The sequence below is a fragment of the Vulpes vulpes genome, chromosome 14, assembly GCF_048418805.1.
Source record: "Vulpes vulpes isolate BD-2025 chromosome 14, VulVul3, whole genome shotgun sequence".
Classification (NCBI taxonomy): Eukaryota; Metazoa; Chordata; class Mammalia; order Carnivora; family Canidae; genus Vulpes; species Vulpes vulpes.
The window spans coordinates 38,744,705-38,762,096 of record NC_132793.1 but is presented as its reverse complement, the minus strand read 5'-3'; the positions used below and the strand labels follow the sequence as shown (position 1 = coordinate 38,762,096).

The window sequence follows — 17,392 nt, the reverse complement described above, 5'->3', positions numbered from 1 at the left end:
GCCTGATACGGGGCTCAGTCTCATATCCCAGAGATCACAGCCTAAGCCAAAACCAAGAGTTGGATGCTTAACCAACTCCACCACCCAGGCCCTTCTACATACAGAAATTTTTGATGTGAATGAAATTTTTTCTCTCATTTCTATTTCTCAATTTGGACTTTGCACTTGTCAGTATTATCATATGGATCTATTAACATCTTGTCATTATAACCCTTTAATTAAGGATGTTTCCTCTGCACTAATATGTTGTCTTGAAAAGTCTGATTTGACTCCCATTATTTGACTCCCATCTTTTCCACAGAGTCCTTAGTAATAGCAGACACCACTTAACAGTTTTTGCCACTAAAAGTACTCTATCTTATAACTGAAATGCAGCATGCTAGCAATACAGTTATTGCCTTAAGATACTACCATTAATCACAGAACTTTACAACTTGAGTCATCTTAAATGATTTGTTTTAGTTCAGTCCTGGTGCTTTATGACTGTAGAAAAATAATTGATGCATCTCTGGCTCCACTGCTTGTTAGTGACCAAGCTGAAACCAAAATCTGGATCTCTCACTCCACTGTACTGTATTGTTTCTCTCTATCCCTACATAATCTTGTGCTTTTTGGCACAGCTATGACTTTCATTGCTTGTAAAGATAGAGGGCTGCAAGATTGAATGATGCACTGGAGGGATTTTTAATACTCCTATTTTAGTCAGTGTTTCTGGAAATAGATAAAATAAGGATAGAGGGTAAGAGCCCTGTCCTCATTGATATGCTGTCTCTCCTCTTCCTTAGAACTTCTTTTAAAACTAAATAAGTAATAATATGTCTTCTAAATAGAATTTCACAAATTATTCAGCCATCAGTTTATTGTAAAACGTATAAGTGGGTCTTTTTTAGGTCAATAGAGTAGTCCCTTGTTTCTGAGAACTTTAGCAACTATTCTCTTTGATTTTCATTTGCTGGACACCTTGAGTTTATCTTGTGCCTTTATTCTTTCCTTCATTGGACTAAGACTGGACTTGTTTTATAACTGCCATTAAAAAGACATCTGTTGAGTGCTAGTTTGTTCTAGACTCAGTGCTCTGTACTGGATCAGTTCTGGGATTCCAGCAGATCCCTTCCATCCACAGTTTTTCATATAGAGTAGAGTTTCAAGGATTTCCTTCATGTAAAAAATATGTTTCCCCTTTTCCTCTCTGTGATTCAGTTTTGACATTGAGAAATTATTACTAAAGAAATTAATACATGTTTATGTGTCATAGTTGATGTAGCAACAGTTTAGAGCTAAAAGCAGTAAAAGAAGTATGTGAATAGGTGCGTAGTTAGGTATGTAGGTATTCCATAATCTTTTTTAGAAACATAATATTACTACTGAAAAATTCTTAGAAGCTCTTATTCTTAAAAGAATATTAATATCAGGTCGTGGTACAGTCGGTTAAGCATCTGACTTTTGGTTTTCATTTAGGTCTAAGTCTTGAGACTGAGCCCAGGACTCAGTGTAGAGTCTGAGTGAGATTCTCTCTTCCCTCTCTCTCTACCCCGATTGTGCTCACTCGCTTTCTCAAAAATAAATAAACCTTTTTTTAAAAAAAGTTATTAATATCAAAATGAATAATCCTTAGGGCTTGGTGGGTCTTCTTCAGCATGCAAGATGATGTTTAGCAATATGCATTCTGAATATTTTATTAAAATGACTAATTTTTTAGATTCCTGGGAATAAAACTCCAAATCTGGTTAGTCTGATCTTAGTTCATATGTTCTCTTCATTTTATAGGCTTGATTTTTTTAAAAAGATATTTTATTTATTTATTCATGAGAGACACAGAGAGAGAGAGAGAGAGAGGCAGAGACACAGGCAGAGGGACAAGCAGGCTTCATGCAGGGAGCCCAACATGGGACTCAGTCCCAGGTCTCCAGGATCACGCCCTGGGCTGAAGGTGGCACTAAACCGCTGAGCCACCTGGGCTGCCCTATAGGCTTGATTTTTAATTTAAATATTCTGATTTAGTAGACTGTTCAAATTTAATTAGGAAAAACCTAACCAATAAATCTGCTTAAAAATAGCCTTTTTTCATGGATGGATTACAGATAAAACAAGATAATTGTTGAAATTGGGTGATAAGAACGGGAGCTTGATTAAGCTGGCCTTACTGTTTTTCTGTATGTTTTCATTTTCATAATAAAAAATCACTGTTTAACTAACAAATAAATTGTTTTAAATGATAACCTACAATGTACTATTCAACTATCGATAGTCACTGCAATTTCTCAGTTTTGTGAAAGAAAAGGCCACCTCCTTTCACTGTCCGCCACATAAAAATGTTTTTTCTTTAGAATGTCTGTATCATTTCATTTTAGCCTCTTTAGCATTTCCTATTTTGAACTATTACTACTGATATATGTGTCTGTTTATGTATCTAGCTTTTTTTAATAGATTGTAAAATGTTTAAAGAAAGAAAGCATGTATCTGATAGCTTTCATTTCTCCCCAAAACCCTACAGTTTTCATATTTATTAAATACTCCATGAATATTTGTTGAACAAAAAAAGAATAACTCAGAAGGCAGTCATTTTGTAAACCAATCCATTTTAAAAACTGGTTGAATTCTAGATAGAACTATTTGATTTAAAAGAAATGATAGGGGCAGCCCCGGTGGCCCAGCGGTTTTGTGCCACCTTTGGCCCAGGGCGTGGTCCTGGAGACCCGAGATGGAGTCCCACATCCCTGCATGGAGCCTGCTTCTCCCTCTGCTGTGTCTCTGCCTCTCTCTCTCTCTCTCTCTCTCTCTCTCTCTCTTTCTCTCTGTGCTTCTCATGAATAAGTAAATAAAATCCTAAAAAAAAAAAGAAATAATAGTACTATATGGTCTTGATGATCACAGTTTCGTAATATAGCTTGAAGTCAGGCATTGTGATGCCACCAGCTTTTGGTTTTCTTTTTTAATATTCCTCTGGCTAATTTGAGCCCTTCTCTGGTTCCATACAAATTTTTGGATAATTTGTTCTAGGGGGTGAATAGGGGGATAGGATAATTAGATGATGGACATTAAGGAGGGCATGTGATGTGGTGAGCACTGGGTGTTACATACAACTGATAAATTATTTTTTTAAGATTATTTATTTATTTATGAGAGAGGCAGAGGCATAGGCAGAGAGAGAAGCAGGCTCTTCCCAGAGAGCCCGATGTGGGACTCAATCCCAGGACTCTGGGATCATGCCCTGAGCCAAAGCCAGACACTCAACCGCTGAGCCACCCAGGCATCCCTGATAAATTATTGAACACTACATCTGAAACTAATAATGTACTGTATATTGGCTAATTGAATTCAAATTTAAAAATAAATAAAATAAATGATAGAATTTTTGTTCATGGTCTTTGAAGTAAAATATATGTATTTTTACATTGAACTTAAAGGCTCTTGCTGAAGAAGCCAGTGAAGATGAACTTCCCTCTGATGTTGATTTGAATGACCCATACTTTGCTGAAGAAATTACAAAAATAGGTAAGCCATCCTGTATTTGAGTTTTTAATTGGAATTTTTTTTAAAAGGTGGCATGGATAGAAACAATATAAGCACTTACTTTCTTAAAACTCTTAGAATTTGTGTAGCTCTTTTAGTAGCTTATAAGCAGTTCTGTCCAATGGGGTACATTTCTCAGGTAAGGAAAGGACAGCATGCCCCCTGTACATACAGGAAGTAATTTTATTAGGAGGCTTTTGGTGGTATGATTGATTTAATGGTTTACTAGGGATTCTTTTCTCAGAAATATCCTTGTAGAAGGATTGATGAGAGAAAAAGGAAGTCAGTTTCTTAGGCGCTTTCACTACTTTTTTATGATGCGTCTACCCTAGGTTTTTGCAGAGGCTATGAAAAAGTAATAAAAGTGAAATAAATTTGTTGATGATTATGTGTATGTGTATATAATTTTCTTTTAATTTTTACATGGTATTTTAGTATAAAAGCTTTTCTGCTCAAGTATACAAAAACATCTATCTTCCATCTCATCCATTTTACATTTGTCCTGCTTCATCATTATAGATGAAAGCCAGCTTCCTTCCCTTTTCCCTTGGATCCCTGAATTATCTGGCATTCATTTCCTTATATCCAAGGAGCTTTATTTCCATTGCATATGCACTGCTCATTCTTTCCTGAATGTTTTCATTCTTACCTTTTTGGTATGTGTAAATGTGTGTGATAACATTCAGACCATACTTAGACAAGTCAGTGCAGGGACTACTGTAAGCATTTTCCATTTGTTCTCATTCCTTTTGACTTCCCTGATGTAAATACCACACACATGAACTCCAAAAGGCTTGCTCTTGAAGCAACTCCAAGCTGGCATTGTAAAGAGAAGGATTTTATGAAGTTTCCCTGCTTTTTGTCCCTCATGACTAGTGGGCCAGAATAGTTCTCAACAGGAAAGTCAAAATTGCTCAAAATTATTTCCTGGTTGTTATAGCCTTTTAGCACTGACATTTTATTGATGAAAAGGAGATCAAGATGAATAAAGTCTGTTATAGGATGTCAGATTCTTAGGAATTGGAAAGGGAAATGGAAACTTAGCATACTCTGCTTTTTATCATACCTGAGCAGTCATTTCTAGAATTTGATGGATTTTAGCCTTATCCTCTGATTTCAGGAAACAAAATTTATAATGGAGAAATGCAAAGCATTATAGTTTCCTTGTTCTCATTCCAAAGTGCTTCATTTGGCATATACAGTCTGGTCAGATTGTAGAACTCGGGATAGGATTCAGAGAGTAAGTTAAAAATGTTTTGATGGCTTGGGGTAGCTTGTTTCCTGGAATCAGCACATTTAAGTTATGAATAAGCCTTCTCTAAAGGTAGTAGCAGAAGTTCCAAGGGAAAGTATAGATAAATTTGTTTGCTTTCAATATGCTTTTGATTTCAGAGTATATTCTAGGAGTAATTATTTATATGTGGGCTAAAGTTGTTTCTTTATTATCTTTTTTTTTTTTTTTTTTTTTTTGGTTTTTTGTTTTTTTAAAAAAGATTTAATTTATTTATTCATGAGAGACACAGAGAGAGAGGCAGAGACATAGAGAGAGAAGCAGATTCCATTTAGGGAGCCCGATGTGGGACTCCATCCCAGGACCCCAGGATCAGGCCCTGGGCTAAAGGCAGTGCTAAACCACTGAGCCACCCGGGCTGCCCCCTATTTTTTTTTGTTGTTGCTGTTGTTTCAGATTTTATTTATTTATTCATGAGAGACAAGGAGAGAGAGGCAGAATCATAGGCAGAGGGAAAAGCTGGCTCCTGCGGGATTCCCAATGCAGGACTCGATCCCAGGACCCCAAGATCACAACCTGAGCCAAAGGCAAATGCTCAACCACTGAGCTGTCCAGGCGCCCCTGAAGCTGTTTCTTTAAAAGGGAAAAAGAAAAACAGAAAGCTTGAGGAAGTCTATGGTATTAGGGAAGACATGGTAAACAGGTAAATAAAGGTATTATGAGAATATGATCAGTGTTTTAAAGAAAATAGGGTAATATATAAGGTATAACTGAGAGGAAGGAGAGTAGCTTACTCTAGTTGTACGGTTGGCACAAAGGGCTTTTCCAAGATGAGGATATTTGATTAAGACCTTTAGAATGAGGAGTCCAGCATAAAGAATGTTGCAAACAAGGGGAAAGTAGCTAGAAAGGCTGTGAGGTAAGAAAGAATTGTGTTGGAGAAATTGAAAGACCCCACTATGGCTGGAGCATAATCAGAGGAGTTTGGTGTGAGACCAGGACACTGGATCAACCCTGCAAGGTCTTGTGTCATGGCAACACATTTGGATTTTACTCTCCTGACAATGGGACACCATTGAATGATCTTTAAGCGAGAACATGATGATCTTGTGTGTATTCTGGTTCCTGTGAAGAGCACAGGATTGGAGCATTGGTGAGAGCTGGGAGACGAGGCTTTTTGCAAGAGATGATGGTTGCTTTAGATAGCATGCGAATAATAGAATTGGAAGGAGAGAAGTAAATGGAATTCTAGATGTATTTTGGACGTAGACTTGCTCACTTACTTGAATAAGGAAGAAATTTAGCAGAATTCTAGATTTTTGGTTTGAGTCTCTGGAAGAATATTCTTCCATTTTTGAGTTAGGAAGTAATGTAGGAACAATAGGTTTGGGTGGGAAATAAGGTCAAGAGGTATTAGGTTATATTTATAAAGGAGTCTGGGGCAGCCCTGGTGGCTCAGTGGTTTAGTGCCACCTATAGCCTAGGCCGAGATCTTGGAGACCTGGGATCGAGTCCCACCTCGGGCTCCCTGCATGAAGCGTGCTTCTCCCTCTGCCTGTGTCTCTGCTTCTCTCTCTGTGTCTCTCATGAATAAGTAAATAAAATCTTTAAAAAAAAATAAGGGAGTCTGGGTGATCAACTGAGAAGTCAGTGCAGATACAAGCTTAGGAATCAGTAGCATGTAAATAATATTTCAAACTGTGGAACTGGAAGTAAAAAGCATTGATAAGAGAGGAGGATGCAGGATGGGCTCTGAGGTTGGTACCTACACAGTACTATTACTCTGTCATACTGGTGAAGGTACTACTTTGGAAGGTAGGGGAGGGGGAATGTTGAAGAAACTGAGAAGTAGCTGTGGAAGGAGGAAAAGCATTAGTGTTTGGAACGGTGTATAGTTCAAGCCCCGTTGAACAGAACAGAGACATTATAAGCCAGATGGACTTGGATACGTTTATAACACCTTTGCCTTTGGCAATCCCATAGAGCTAAACTTACATGCTCTTCAGAATATGGAGGAATTGAGTTCATTGATTAATGCCAGACCTAGTGCTTGGCTTGTGTTAGGAGCCAATGTGAGTACTAGAAATCTTTTCTCATTTTTCCTTCTATATTTCCCCCTACACTATAAACTTGCTACAATTTTTTTTTCTAAACTGCAAACTTGATGTCAGTGAGAGTTTCAGAAATATGATGTACATCTAGAATGAGTTAAAAGTTATTTTTTCTTAGAAATGAAATATAGTTGACCCTTGAATAACATAGGTGTGAACTGCACTATGAACTGTGAATCCACTTTTACGTGGATTTTTTTATGATACAGTACAGTACTATAAATATATTTTCACTTATATTTTCTTAATAAAATTTTTTCTAGCTTTATTGTAAAAATATACATAGTACCAACAAATATACAAAATATGTGTTAATCAACTGTTTATGTTATTAAGGCTTTAGGTCAACAGTAGGCTAGTAGCTACTAGGAGTGGATTTTTAACCATGTGAGGGGTCAGTGCCCCTAACTTCTGCTTGTTGAAGGGTCAACTGTATTTGAAAAATTTGTTTATTGCTATCTAATTGCATAAACTCTTTAATAAGACTGTTTTTGAAGAAGTAGAAGTTAAAGTACGTCACATGTAAATATACCCTATTAAAATGTATCCTTTGCCTTGACTTTTTTTGAGAGAGAGAGAGAGCGCAAGGGGAAGAGCAGAAGGAGAGGGAGAAGCAGACTCTCCACTGAACAGGGAGCCTGATGTGGGGCTCAGTCCCAGGATCCTGAGATCATGACCTGAGCCAAAGGCAGAAGTTTAACCAGCTGAGCCACCCAGGCATCCCTGACTTGACAACTTTAGATATTTGATAAATGATAAACTACCATGAAAATCTAACAATATGCTACCCATACTTGATTCATTCAAGCAGTATGTTTAGTGCTGCATGTATATGTTGATTAACAGTTTAAAAATGCTTTCATATGTATTCTGTCCTCTAATCCAAACTTCAGCCCACTTTATAGATAAGTAAATTGGAGCTCAAAAAATTTAATTGCACAAAGGCCAGTGGTAGATGGTAGAACCTGAGTCTTAATGGACTCCCTTTACTTTTTGTAACCGTTGAAGTATGTTGTAAAGACCAAAGCCAGAGCCAAGACTCATGTGTATAAGAGGTGAACATGGGGAATTGCTGGATTTCCAAGCAAAGCCAGAATGCCCAGGTCCAGAGGATGGTTAACAGATTGTATCTGTATCTGATTATGGGCAAGTGGTCTTCTACCTTGCTGCAAAAACATTGAACTGCAGGGGAGCTTACCACTCGTGTCTGGTCAGTACCGAGATGGCGTTTGCCCTCCAGTCAATTATTTTAACTGTTCTCATAAGAAGGGCTCAGCTGAACCCTTTGGAGGAAGTTTTTTTATGAGAATACTTCTCGGACATTACAAGTAATGGAAAATGGAATTTCCTTTGCAGATACTCCTTTTACAGGTCAACTTTTTACAATACATCTTTTTCCATAGATACATTTTTTTTTTTTTTTTTTTTTTTTTTATGATAGTCACAGAGAGAGAGAGAGAGGCAGAGACACAGGCAGAGGGAGAAGCAGGCTCCATGCACCGGGAGCCCGATGTGGGATTCGATCCCGGGTCTCCAGGATCGTGCCCCGGGCCAAAGGCAGGCGCCAAACCGCTGCGCCACCCAGGGATCCCTTTTTCCATAGATATATTCTGGTACATTTTTTGCTTAGAGTGATAGTGTAGTAGACTCAGTAAGGATTGTTTAGATTTATTTTTTTAAGCCATAACATCTGATTTAGAATCTCTGGTAGTATTTAACCTATTAGAATCATCCAGGTGCACTTTTCACAGCAGTCCCAGGACACATATTTCTTACTTGACAAAAAGATGTACCGAAAAGTAAATATAACATTTCAGAACAGAGGCTTTCATTTCCCTAGTACTCTTCATCTAACTTAGGTCTGATAACTTTCCAAACAGAAACAAAAAACAAAAACAATTCTTTTTAAAAATAATTAAGGTGTGCCCTCTTAGTATGATCTTGTTAACAGTGCAGAAAAGATCTCTACACATTATTCATCTTCTGACTAAACAGTTTGGGCCAGCACAGTAAATTCTTTGTAAGCAAAGAAATTTTCATCATGTTAAAATTGGATATCATTTTTAGCTCTGACCATTTTGGAGATTCTTTTTTTTCTTCTTTGGTACAGTCTTTCTTTCAAGTTTATTTTTATGGCTTTCACCAGGTTGTTATAAAATCCGGAATAGTTCATTGTGGGTTCTTTGAAATTATTTCCCACAGCTGTATATGAAGATCTTTATCTCCTTTATGTATTAATCATATACAGCCTGTTTTTCTTTCTTGCCACAGAACAATCTTCTGCATATGTCACTTGTCCATTCACTTCAAAAGGAGCTCTTGCCTTGAGAACATAGAAGCAGAAGTAAACTTAGGCTGTAGAAGTCAGACCCTAAGAAAAGGAACTTTGATGATATTTATATAGGTAGATAGATACATACATATTTTAAAATATAGAAAAAGTTATAATCTCAAAGTAGATACATCGTTTCCTGAAAAACATTTAAGGTAGGAACAGTAAGGATTTTCACTTTAGAAAGAAAGGCTGTCTACAAATATTTCTTCCTGGAAGTAGACAAATGACTTGGTAGCCCTGACTTGGTAGCCCTGAGGAAACTAAGCAGCACTTTTATGCTGGACATGGCTTAGAAGTACAGCGGGGACTTAGTGCTCACGGAGCAGTTTGTTAAAGCCTCTCTCAACTTTTAGGCTTTACTTTTCCTGTTATCCCTCATTAGCTGCAGTTATTCAATCATTATATGTTTTGTGAGTTTTTTGTTTTTTTTTTTTTATTTCACGACAAAATGTATTTTAAACAGAAAGAGTTTTAACAAGGAGAATGACGTTTGATAGTGAAGGAGTGTTTGTTTAGTAGAAAGCCTGAGCTGGACTGCTTGGGTTTGAATCATAATTCCTTCGCTTAACTAAATTTAAGAGAATTACTTAATTTCTCTGTGCTTCAGTTTCTTCATCCACAGAATGAAGATTACAACAAATAATAGAATCTACCTCATAGCATTGTTCTGAGGATTATATTAGTTAATATATATATATAATGAGTAAAAGAGTACTACTGCCTGATACACAGTTAAGTGCTATGTAAGCATTAATCATTATTACCTTAGAGACTATCAGTTTCTCTGTGTTGGAGGCACAGAGCACAGCTTAGCCAAAGAAAACTGTTGAGTAGAGAAGATTGGCATTGTTTAATAATATTCTAGAGTAACAGAACATGTCTTTGTCGATTCTAAAACCTCTTACTCGTTAGACTAGTCTTTCATTCTTTTAGTACCCTAATACCGATTCCCTTTGCACTGTTCCCACTCCAACAGACACACACACAAAGGAAGAAAACAATAAGGCATCAGCATGATCACAAAGGAACCCAGGGTATCTTATATATGTGTAGTAATAGCAAGCACTTTATAGCACCATGTGTCAGGTATTAACTGAGCTCTTCACATTTACCAATTTATTTAGCCTTCACGATAACCCTATGAGGTAGGCGCTACTATTATAATCCCCATTTTACAGATAAGGACACAGGCCCAAACTGCCACAGCCTAAGTGAGGTACAGGTAGAATTTAAACCCAGGCTAACTGCTCCAGGTTCAAGTGCTCTTAACTGCTGCACATGACTATCTCTTATTTAGGACAAGGACATCTCTAACATCTTGTGGTTTACAGAAGCCCCTGAGGCCCCGGAAATACAAGCTGTGTACCAATCAGGAGCCACTGTTACTATAAGCAGTTTTGCCTAATAATAGGGCTAGAAAATTAACTGAAGATCAAATTTGTCTTTAGAGAAGGAAGAAGTTTTGTCAAACTTTTACTATGAAATTCTTACTATAAAGATGAATTTTTCATTTTCCAGATGAGTTTTTTATATATGGAGTTTTAAGAGTTTATATATTAAAATCACTTGTTTTTCTTTGTGATTTCTTCTATTATCCTTGCACTAAGAAAATATTTCTTCTATTTAAGATCAAGAAACCATTCTCAATTTCTCATAGGTTTTTTTTTTTTTTTTTAATCTTAATATTTAACTCTTTAATGCACCGGCATTTGGTTTTCCTGTACATTATGAGGTGAGGCTATAACTTGATTTTTTCCTCTAGAATAAAGTGGATCTCCCAGGAGCAGTTATTGAATAATCCCCTTTTTCCAGTGATATTGCATTACATTACCTTACTAAGCCATACTGTTCTATCATATGAGTGAATGTTGAATTTTATCAAATGCCTGTTCTGTATCTATTGAAACGGTCTTATGGTTTTTCTTTTTTAGTTAATGATGAGGCTATACATTACTTTCAGAAGAAATTCCTTCTTTGTAATATTCAGTCACCCTATCCAGATGTATTTATTTCATTCATACCCATAGTTATCTCTCAGTGCTATTTTTTTACTTTCTTTAGTTTTTATACATTTATTGATAAGGTTATTCCTAGACATGTTGTGTTTTTGTTCTTAGTGTAATTTTTCACTCTTATGTGTTGGTTTGTTGTGCCAGGTATAAAAGAAAAGAAAAAATCAATGAAATCTACAAAAGATGGCACATCTCCAGTGGAAGATGCTGACATAGAGAGACAAAAGGTAAAACATCATTGTTACATGCCTAGTAGATAATTGATAGATACAATTTAAATGAACTTATCTACATGAGTTTCTAGTGTCCCTAATGAAAAAAAATAACTGACTTCACTAATGAAATTTATAAATAAATTATAAAAGGTATAATTAAATATTTTAACAGTATAGGTTTTTTTAAAAGATTTATTTATTTATTTATTTGAGACAGAAAGAGAGAGAGCATGCATGGAGGGGAGGGGCAAAGGGAGAGAATCTCAAGCAGACTCCACTGAGTGGGGAGTCCAACATGGGGCTTAATCTCACCACCTGAGGTTATGACCTGAGGTGAAATCAAGTCAAACGCTTAACTGCCTGAGCCACCCAGGTGCTCCTAGTAGTATACTTTTTAAGTACAAGCCTTTTTATCTTTTTATCAAACATTTTTCCAGCTAGTACAAAGTTGAAATGTTATCTCAAATCCAAGACATTTCCCTTTTGTTTTCTTTTTCCCTTTTTGACTTAGAGGAAAATAACTATTAAAAAAATTCTTGCTATAACTAAGTCAAAAAAATGCTACTATTAAAACTTTGATATAATATTGCCATAAGTTTAATTTTTTTACTTTTTTTAGTTTAAATTAACATATACTGTGTTATTCGTTTCAGAGGTAGAGTTTAGTGATTCATGAGTTGCATATAACACCCAGTGCTCATTACATCAAGGAGCCTCCTTAATGCCCATCACCCAGTTATCCCATCCCCCCACTTATCTCCCCTCCAGCAAACCTCAGTTTGTTTCCTATAGTTAAGAGTCTCTTATGTATGGTTTGTCTCCCTCTCTGATTTCATCTTGTTTTATTTTTCCCTCCATTCTCCTTCTGTTTCTTAAATTCCACATAAGTTAAATCATATGATTGTCTTTCCTTGATTGACTTATTTTACTTAGTATAAATATCCTCTAGTTCCATCCATGCCATTGCAAATGGTAAGATTCTTCTTTTTTGATGGCTGAGTAATATTCTATTGTGTATATACTACATCTTTTTTATCCATTCATCTGTCTGTGGACATCTGGGCTCTTTGGCTATTGTGGACATTGCTGCTATAAACGTCGGGGTGCAGGTACCCCTTCCGATCACTATGTTTGTATCCTTAGGCTAAATACTTAATAGTGTAATTGCTGAGTTGTAGGGTAGCTCTGTTTTTAACTTCTTGAGTAACCTCCATACTGTTTTCCATAGTGGCTGCATCAGCTTGCATTCCCACCAGCAGTGTACGAGGGTTCCCCTTTCTCTGTATCCTCACCAACATCTCTTGTTTCCTGGCTTGTTAATTTTAGCCATTCTGACTGGTTTGAGATAGTATCTCATTATGGTTTTGATTTGTATTTCCTTGATTCTGAGTGATGTTGAGCTTGAGACTTCATCAAGCACAGCAAAGGAAATAGTCAGTAGAACCAAAAGACAGACAACTGAATGGGAGAAGATATTTGCAAATGGCATATCCAAAATCTATAAAGAACCTACCAAACTCAACACCCAAAAAACAAATAATTCAGTGACGAAATGGGCAGAAGACGTGAACAGACATTTCTCCAAAGAAGACGCAAATGGCCAACAGACACATGAAAATGTTGCCATAAGTTTTAATTCAATCTGAATCTGTCCTATAATTCAGACTTTGTTTTTGTGTTGTTAAGTGCTAATTTCTCTCTTATTATGACAAACAACATAAATGTTAATGTATAAGATTAAAGATTAAAGTCTGTCTTGGAAATGCAGTGACCTTTATGCTTCACTGACTCCAGAGATCCATGGCACAGATTAATACGTATTTTTGCTAAGACAGGAGTTGGGGTCAACAATGTCCCTATGACTGATGTTTGTGTCACTCCTTGCCTGATCACCTAAACTCTGCATGATAATGCATCTTTTCTATTTTCCATTTATTGCACATTACAGTAATGCTCATAGAGTAAAGGAGCCCAAAGAAAATCTTTCTTTTGTGGAAAGTGGCTCTTCCAGTGATGGAAGTGAAAGGAAATTAAAGCAATCTAAAGTGTAGTATAGAAAGATTCACAAAAGTCTGGAAGTAAACTCTATTTTCTCTAGTATACATGGGTGTTTACTTAGTTCCTCAAGGTTCATGTTTAATCCCATAGTTGGAAGAAAATTCCACTGTTTAGTGAAAACAGACATACTTCAGAAGCAAATATTACGATTCTGCCTTCATAGTAGTATATCAATATTGAAAAAGTAAAGGCAAAAAAAGCAAAAGAAAAAAAAATTCCTTGCCATTAAAGCACACGTTTGGAAAGTGTAGTTTGTTTCACAAAATACTACATGATTTTGCTAAGTTTAGTGTCATTGCTTAAAAAGACCAAAGTGAAAATGAGAAATTTTTATTTGGGGGTTTGAGGACTCTTTCTTATAGCCTATTATTAACCAGTTACATGAAGTGAAATGTGGTCTTGTTTTTAAGGAAAAACTTTCACTCCTCTCCTGCTCTTGGTGATGTTGCCTCTAAAAATTTTACCTTGTTGCACTACAAAGATCTCTGGGTTTCTTTATGAGTTTTGGTAATCCACAATCAGTTTATGGATGACAGATGTCATCCCAGAGCATTAGTGACTGGGTTCTCCTTTCCTAGAAGGGCTATCTGTGCCCCATACTTCTGCTTGGGGAAGAAAAAAGACTGTTATATATTTGATCTTTTTTTTTCTCTTCACAGGCTGAAATGGCTTTGCTCATGATGGATGAGGAGGAAGAGAATAAGAAACACTTTAATTACAACAAGATTGTAGAGCACCAGAATCTGAGCAAAAAGAAGAAAAAACAGCTTATGAAAAAGAAGGAATTATTGGAGGATGACTTTGAGGTAACCGGGACAAATGTCATTAGCCTCTTAAAGCTGGTGTTGAATTTAAAGTCAGCTCTGGAGATGAGCATTGAGCTCAAACAGCCAAAGTTAGCCTGAAATGATTTAGGAAGGGCCTGTAGTGGAGCCAGGCTACCTACCATCTTTCAGTCCAAGATAGCCAGTTCATCCCAGGGTGGATCAGATCACTGTTTAGTTGAGCACCAAATGAAGTATTGGCTTGTCTTTTGGTTGTAGCAAAAATACACAGCTTTGCTTTTTTTTTTTTTTTTTAATACCTAGCTTTTAATGTTAACAATCACATGTAGTGTGATGCTCATGATGAGAAGGATATGCATACTCAAGCTTAACTGAGAAATAGCAGGCTCCTGTCACATGTCACAGACTCACTGTACAGTGGCCACTACAGTAGGCCATGCTTTTTGTTTTGTTTTGTTTTACTACATCTATTGTTTTTGTCATTCCTTCTTTTTCCTCTTTTTGCTAGTAATAACATATTCCTAAAGGCCATTCCACTCCTATGTGTGTGAGCCTGTACAAAAAAATCTACAAACTGCTATCAGCAACTACTTAATGACTTCCAAGAACAGGCCTTAAAACTCCATTGAAGATCTGTGGGAAAACAATTTTCTAATGAGTCAATACAAAACGCTCATATTTGTTATTTTATATAATGGACAACTCACTTTCAGACTTTTGCCCTATTTCTGGGCCTGGTGATTCACTGGTTTAATGGTTTTCCTTTTGGATTTGCAGGTAAATGTTAAGGATGCACGGTTTCAGGCAATGTATACCTCCCACTTGTTCAATTTGGATCCTTCAGATCCTAATTTCAAGAAAACAAAAGCTATGGAAAAAATCCTTGAGGAGAAAGCCCGGCAGAGAGAACAAAAAGAACAAGAACTTACTCAGGCAATAAAGAAAAAAGAGAGTGAAATTCAAAAGGAGTCACAGAAGAGGTCCATTGATCCTGCCTTGTCAATGTTGATTAAATCTGTAAAAAATAAAACACAGCAGTTTCAAGCAAGAAAAAAACAAAAAGTCAAGTAGCTGTATATTGTTTCTTTTTGGATTGAGAATGTGTTCTCCTAAAGTATACTGAAGTGATTGAAGGGAATATTTATTGGGAACAAAGCTATCTTTCAAGAATATGAATAAGATCTTATTCTGACCATTGTAGAATTTCTCCCACTTGTATAACAATTTGACCTAATTGTGGATGATTGACAGATTTGTTCTATATATTACTACAGATTAATCATAATTAATTTAACAAAATAGGGGATTTATAAAACTTTTGTATTCTATGACACTCAACCATACTAGTAGAAACTTACTCTTAGTCTAATTTTTTAAAAGATGGTTTACAATTGTATGTAAAAAATAGAGCAGTACCCAGTTTTTAAGTCTGAATAAGAGTTATAATTTGAAAATATATATATGTTATATACATTAGTTTCTCTGGGAAGAGGAGGCAGATTTAGGTGTCTGTAAATTTATTTTTCTAGCCATAATGTATAGAAGCCAAAAATTTTCTTTGTTTGTTCATGTTTATTATAGTTTGTTTATAAAAATTAATTTGTAGATAAAAGTGGAAAATATTTTTATTATTTTGTGTAGGACTGATTTATTTCATTTTATGCACCTTAAATAAAATACTCTCTGAAAAAATACCTGAAAAGTTGATTAAGAGGACAATTCTATGAAGAGGCAGTTCCAAGTTTATATTGCTTATAATTGTGTTTGAAATGTGAACTCTGCAATGATTTTTCTATTTGTAGTAACAAAATTCTTCTGTCTGCCCTTCAGATTTTTGGAATGCTTAGAAGGGTAGATATGCTGCTATAGAGTTTAAGGAATCTGAATTCCTTTTAAAATTAAAGCATTACTTTAAGGCTTTAATACTCCTGGATCTCATCTGGTCTATCTAGGTTTTGTACACTATTAACCATTTAGAGAGGAGAATTAGGTGTACTATCTAAATAAATAAAAATAAAAACCAAAATGGTCACTTGAAACAAATGATAAATATGGTAACTTCTGAAGAACAGTAGGAGTTTAGCCACGTTTGTGGTTAATAGTAAACTTGACATTTTTGGTATAAAAATGTATGTGTTTTCAAGAATAAAAGGATGTAAAAGAGGTATGTGAAGATAAGGGTGTATAAACAGTCTCTGAAAAAAAAAACATTTAAATTGCTCATTATAACAGGAAAATGCAGAGTATTGTGCAGGAAATTGTGGGTTTTTAACTAAAGCACTGGCTTTGTTAAGTAACTCAGCGGAATAGATCAGTGTTCCTATTGATCCCATCTGTCAACTTCCCAGTATTTATCTACTCATCATTGAAAAGACCATGAAAAAAAAAAGTAAAGAAAAGACCATGAATCTTAATATGTTTATGAATATAGTACATAAACAGTTTTATAATTATTCATATTTCATTTATGCAAGGAAAAATACTTGTTTCCTTTAAACTGTTTAATCATGATGTAGGGATTACTCAGTTTTATTTTAAGATTCCTGTGAAACTTAGCCCTTTGGTTTTTTGATTGGTTTGTTTTTTTGTTTTTGAATTCTATCCTTTTCAGTCACTGTTTTTAATTATAAATCTCATTTTACTAGTCAGGCATGTAACTGCTTATAGCAAATAAATTGAGCTTGTAAGTTATGCATAGCCTTGGCTCCTTTTCTCAAAGAGTTGGTATTTTTTAGGTAGGAAAAAAAGGATAGTATTGTCGGGTACAGCATTAAATAAACATTCCACACCAAGAACGTGAAGATCTCAATAAATAATTGTTGGTAGTAAAACTCGGGATAAAAATGGCCACTGTCAAAATTCAGCAAACGATGTAAAGGTAGTTTGGGTGACTTACGAGGTCACATTTACATGATTTTTTTTGTTGTTGTTAGTATCCTTAATACCAAAACCAGACAAAGACAGTACAAATAAAACTAGAGACTGACGTTAGTACACAGAAATGTGATTGCTTCTGAGAGTCTCATGTATTTATGTGTAAAAATCCTCAAAATAAGCAAATCACAGCCAACAACATTATAAAAAGAATTCTACACAATAACCAATGGGGTTGGGATCCCTGGGTGGCCCAGC

General features: G+C 35.7%; 1 protein-coding gene across 2 annotated transcripts in view; it reads left to right on the top strand.

The window, feature by feature from the left end:
- ESF1 (ESF1 nucleolar pre-rRNA processing protein homolog) overlaps positions 1-16,951 on the top strand; it is a 63,836-nt gene extending 46,885 nt beyond the window's left edge. For both annotated transcript variants that reach the window (XM_026002401.2, XM_026002402.2), the window contains exons 11-14: positions 3,408-3,495; positions 11,347-11,429; positions 14,135-14,281; positions 15,038-16,951. In XM_026002401.2, the coding sequence (XP_025858186.2) occupies positions 3,408-3,495; positions 11,347-11,429; positions 14,135-14,281; positions 15,038-15,331 (612 nt within the window). In that variant the 3' untranslated portion in view covers positions 15,332-16,951. The remainder of the gene's footprint in view (positions 1-3,407; positions 3,496-11,346; positions 11,430-14,134; positions 14,282-15,037) is intronic.
- The last annotated feature ends 441 nt before the right edge of the window (positions 16,952-17,392 follow it).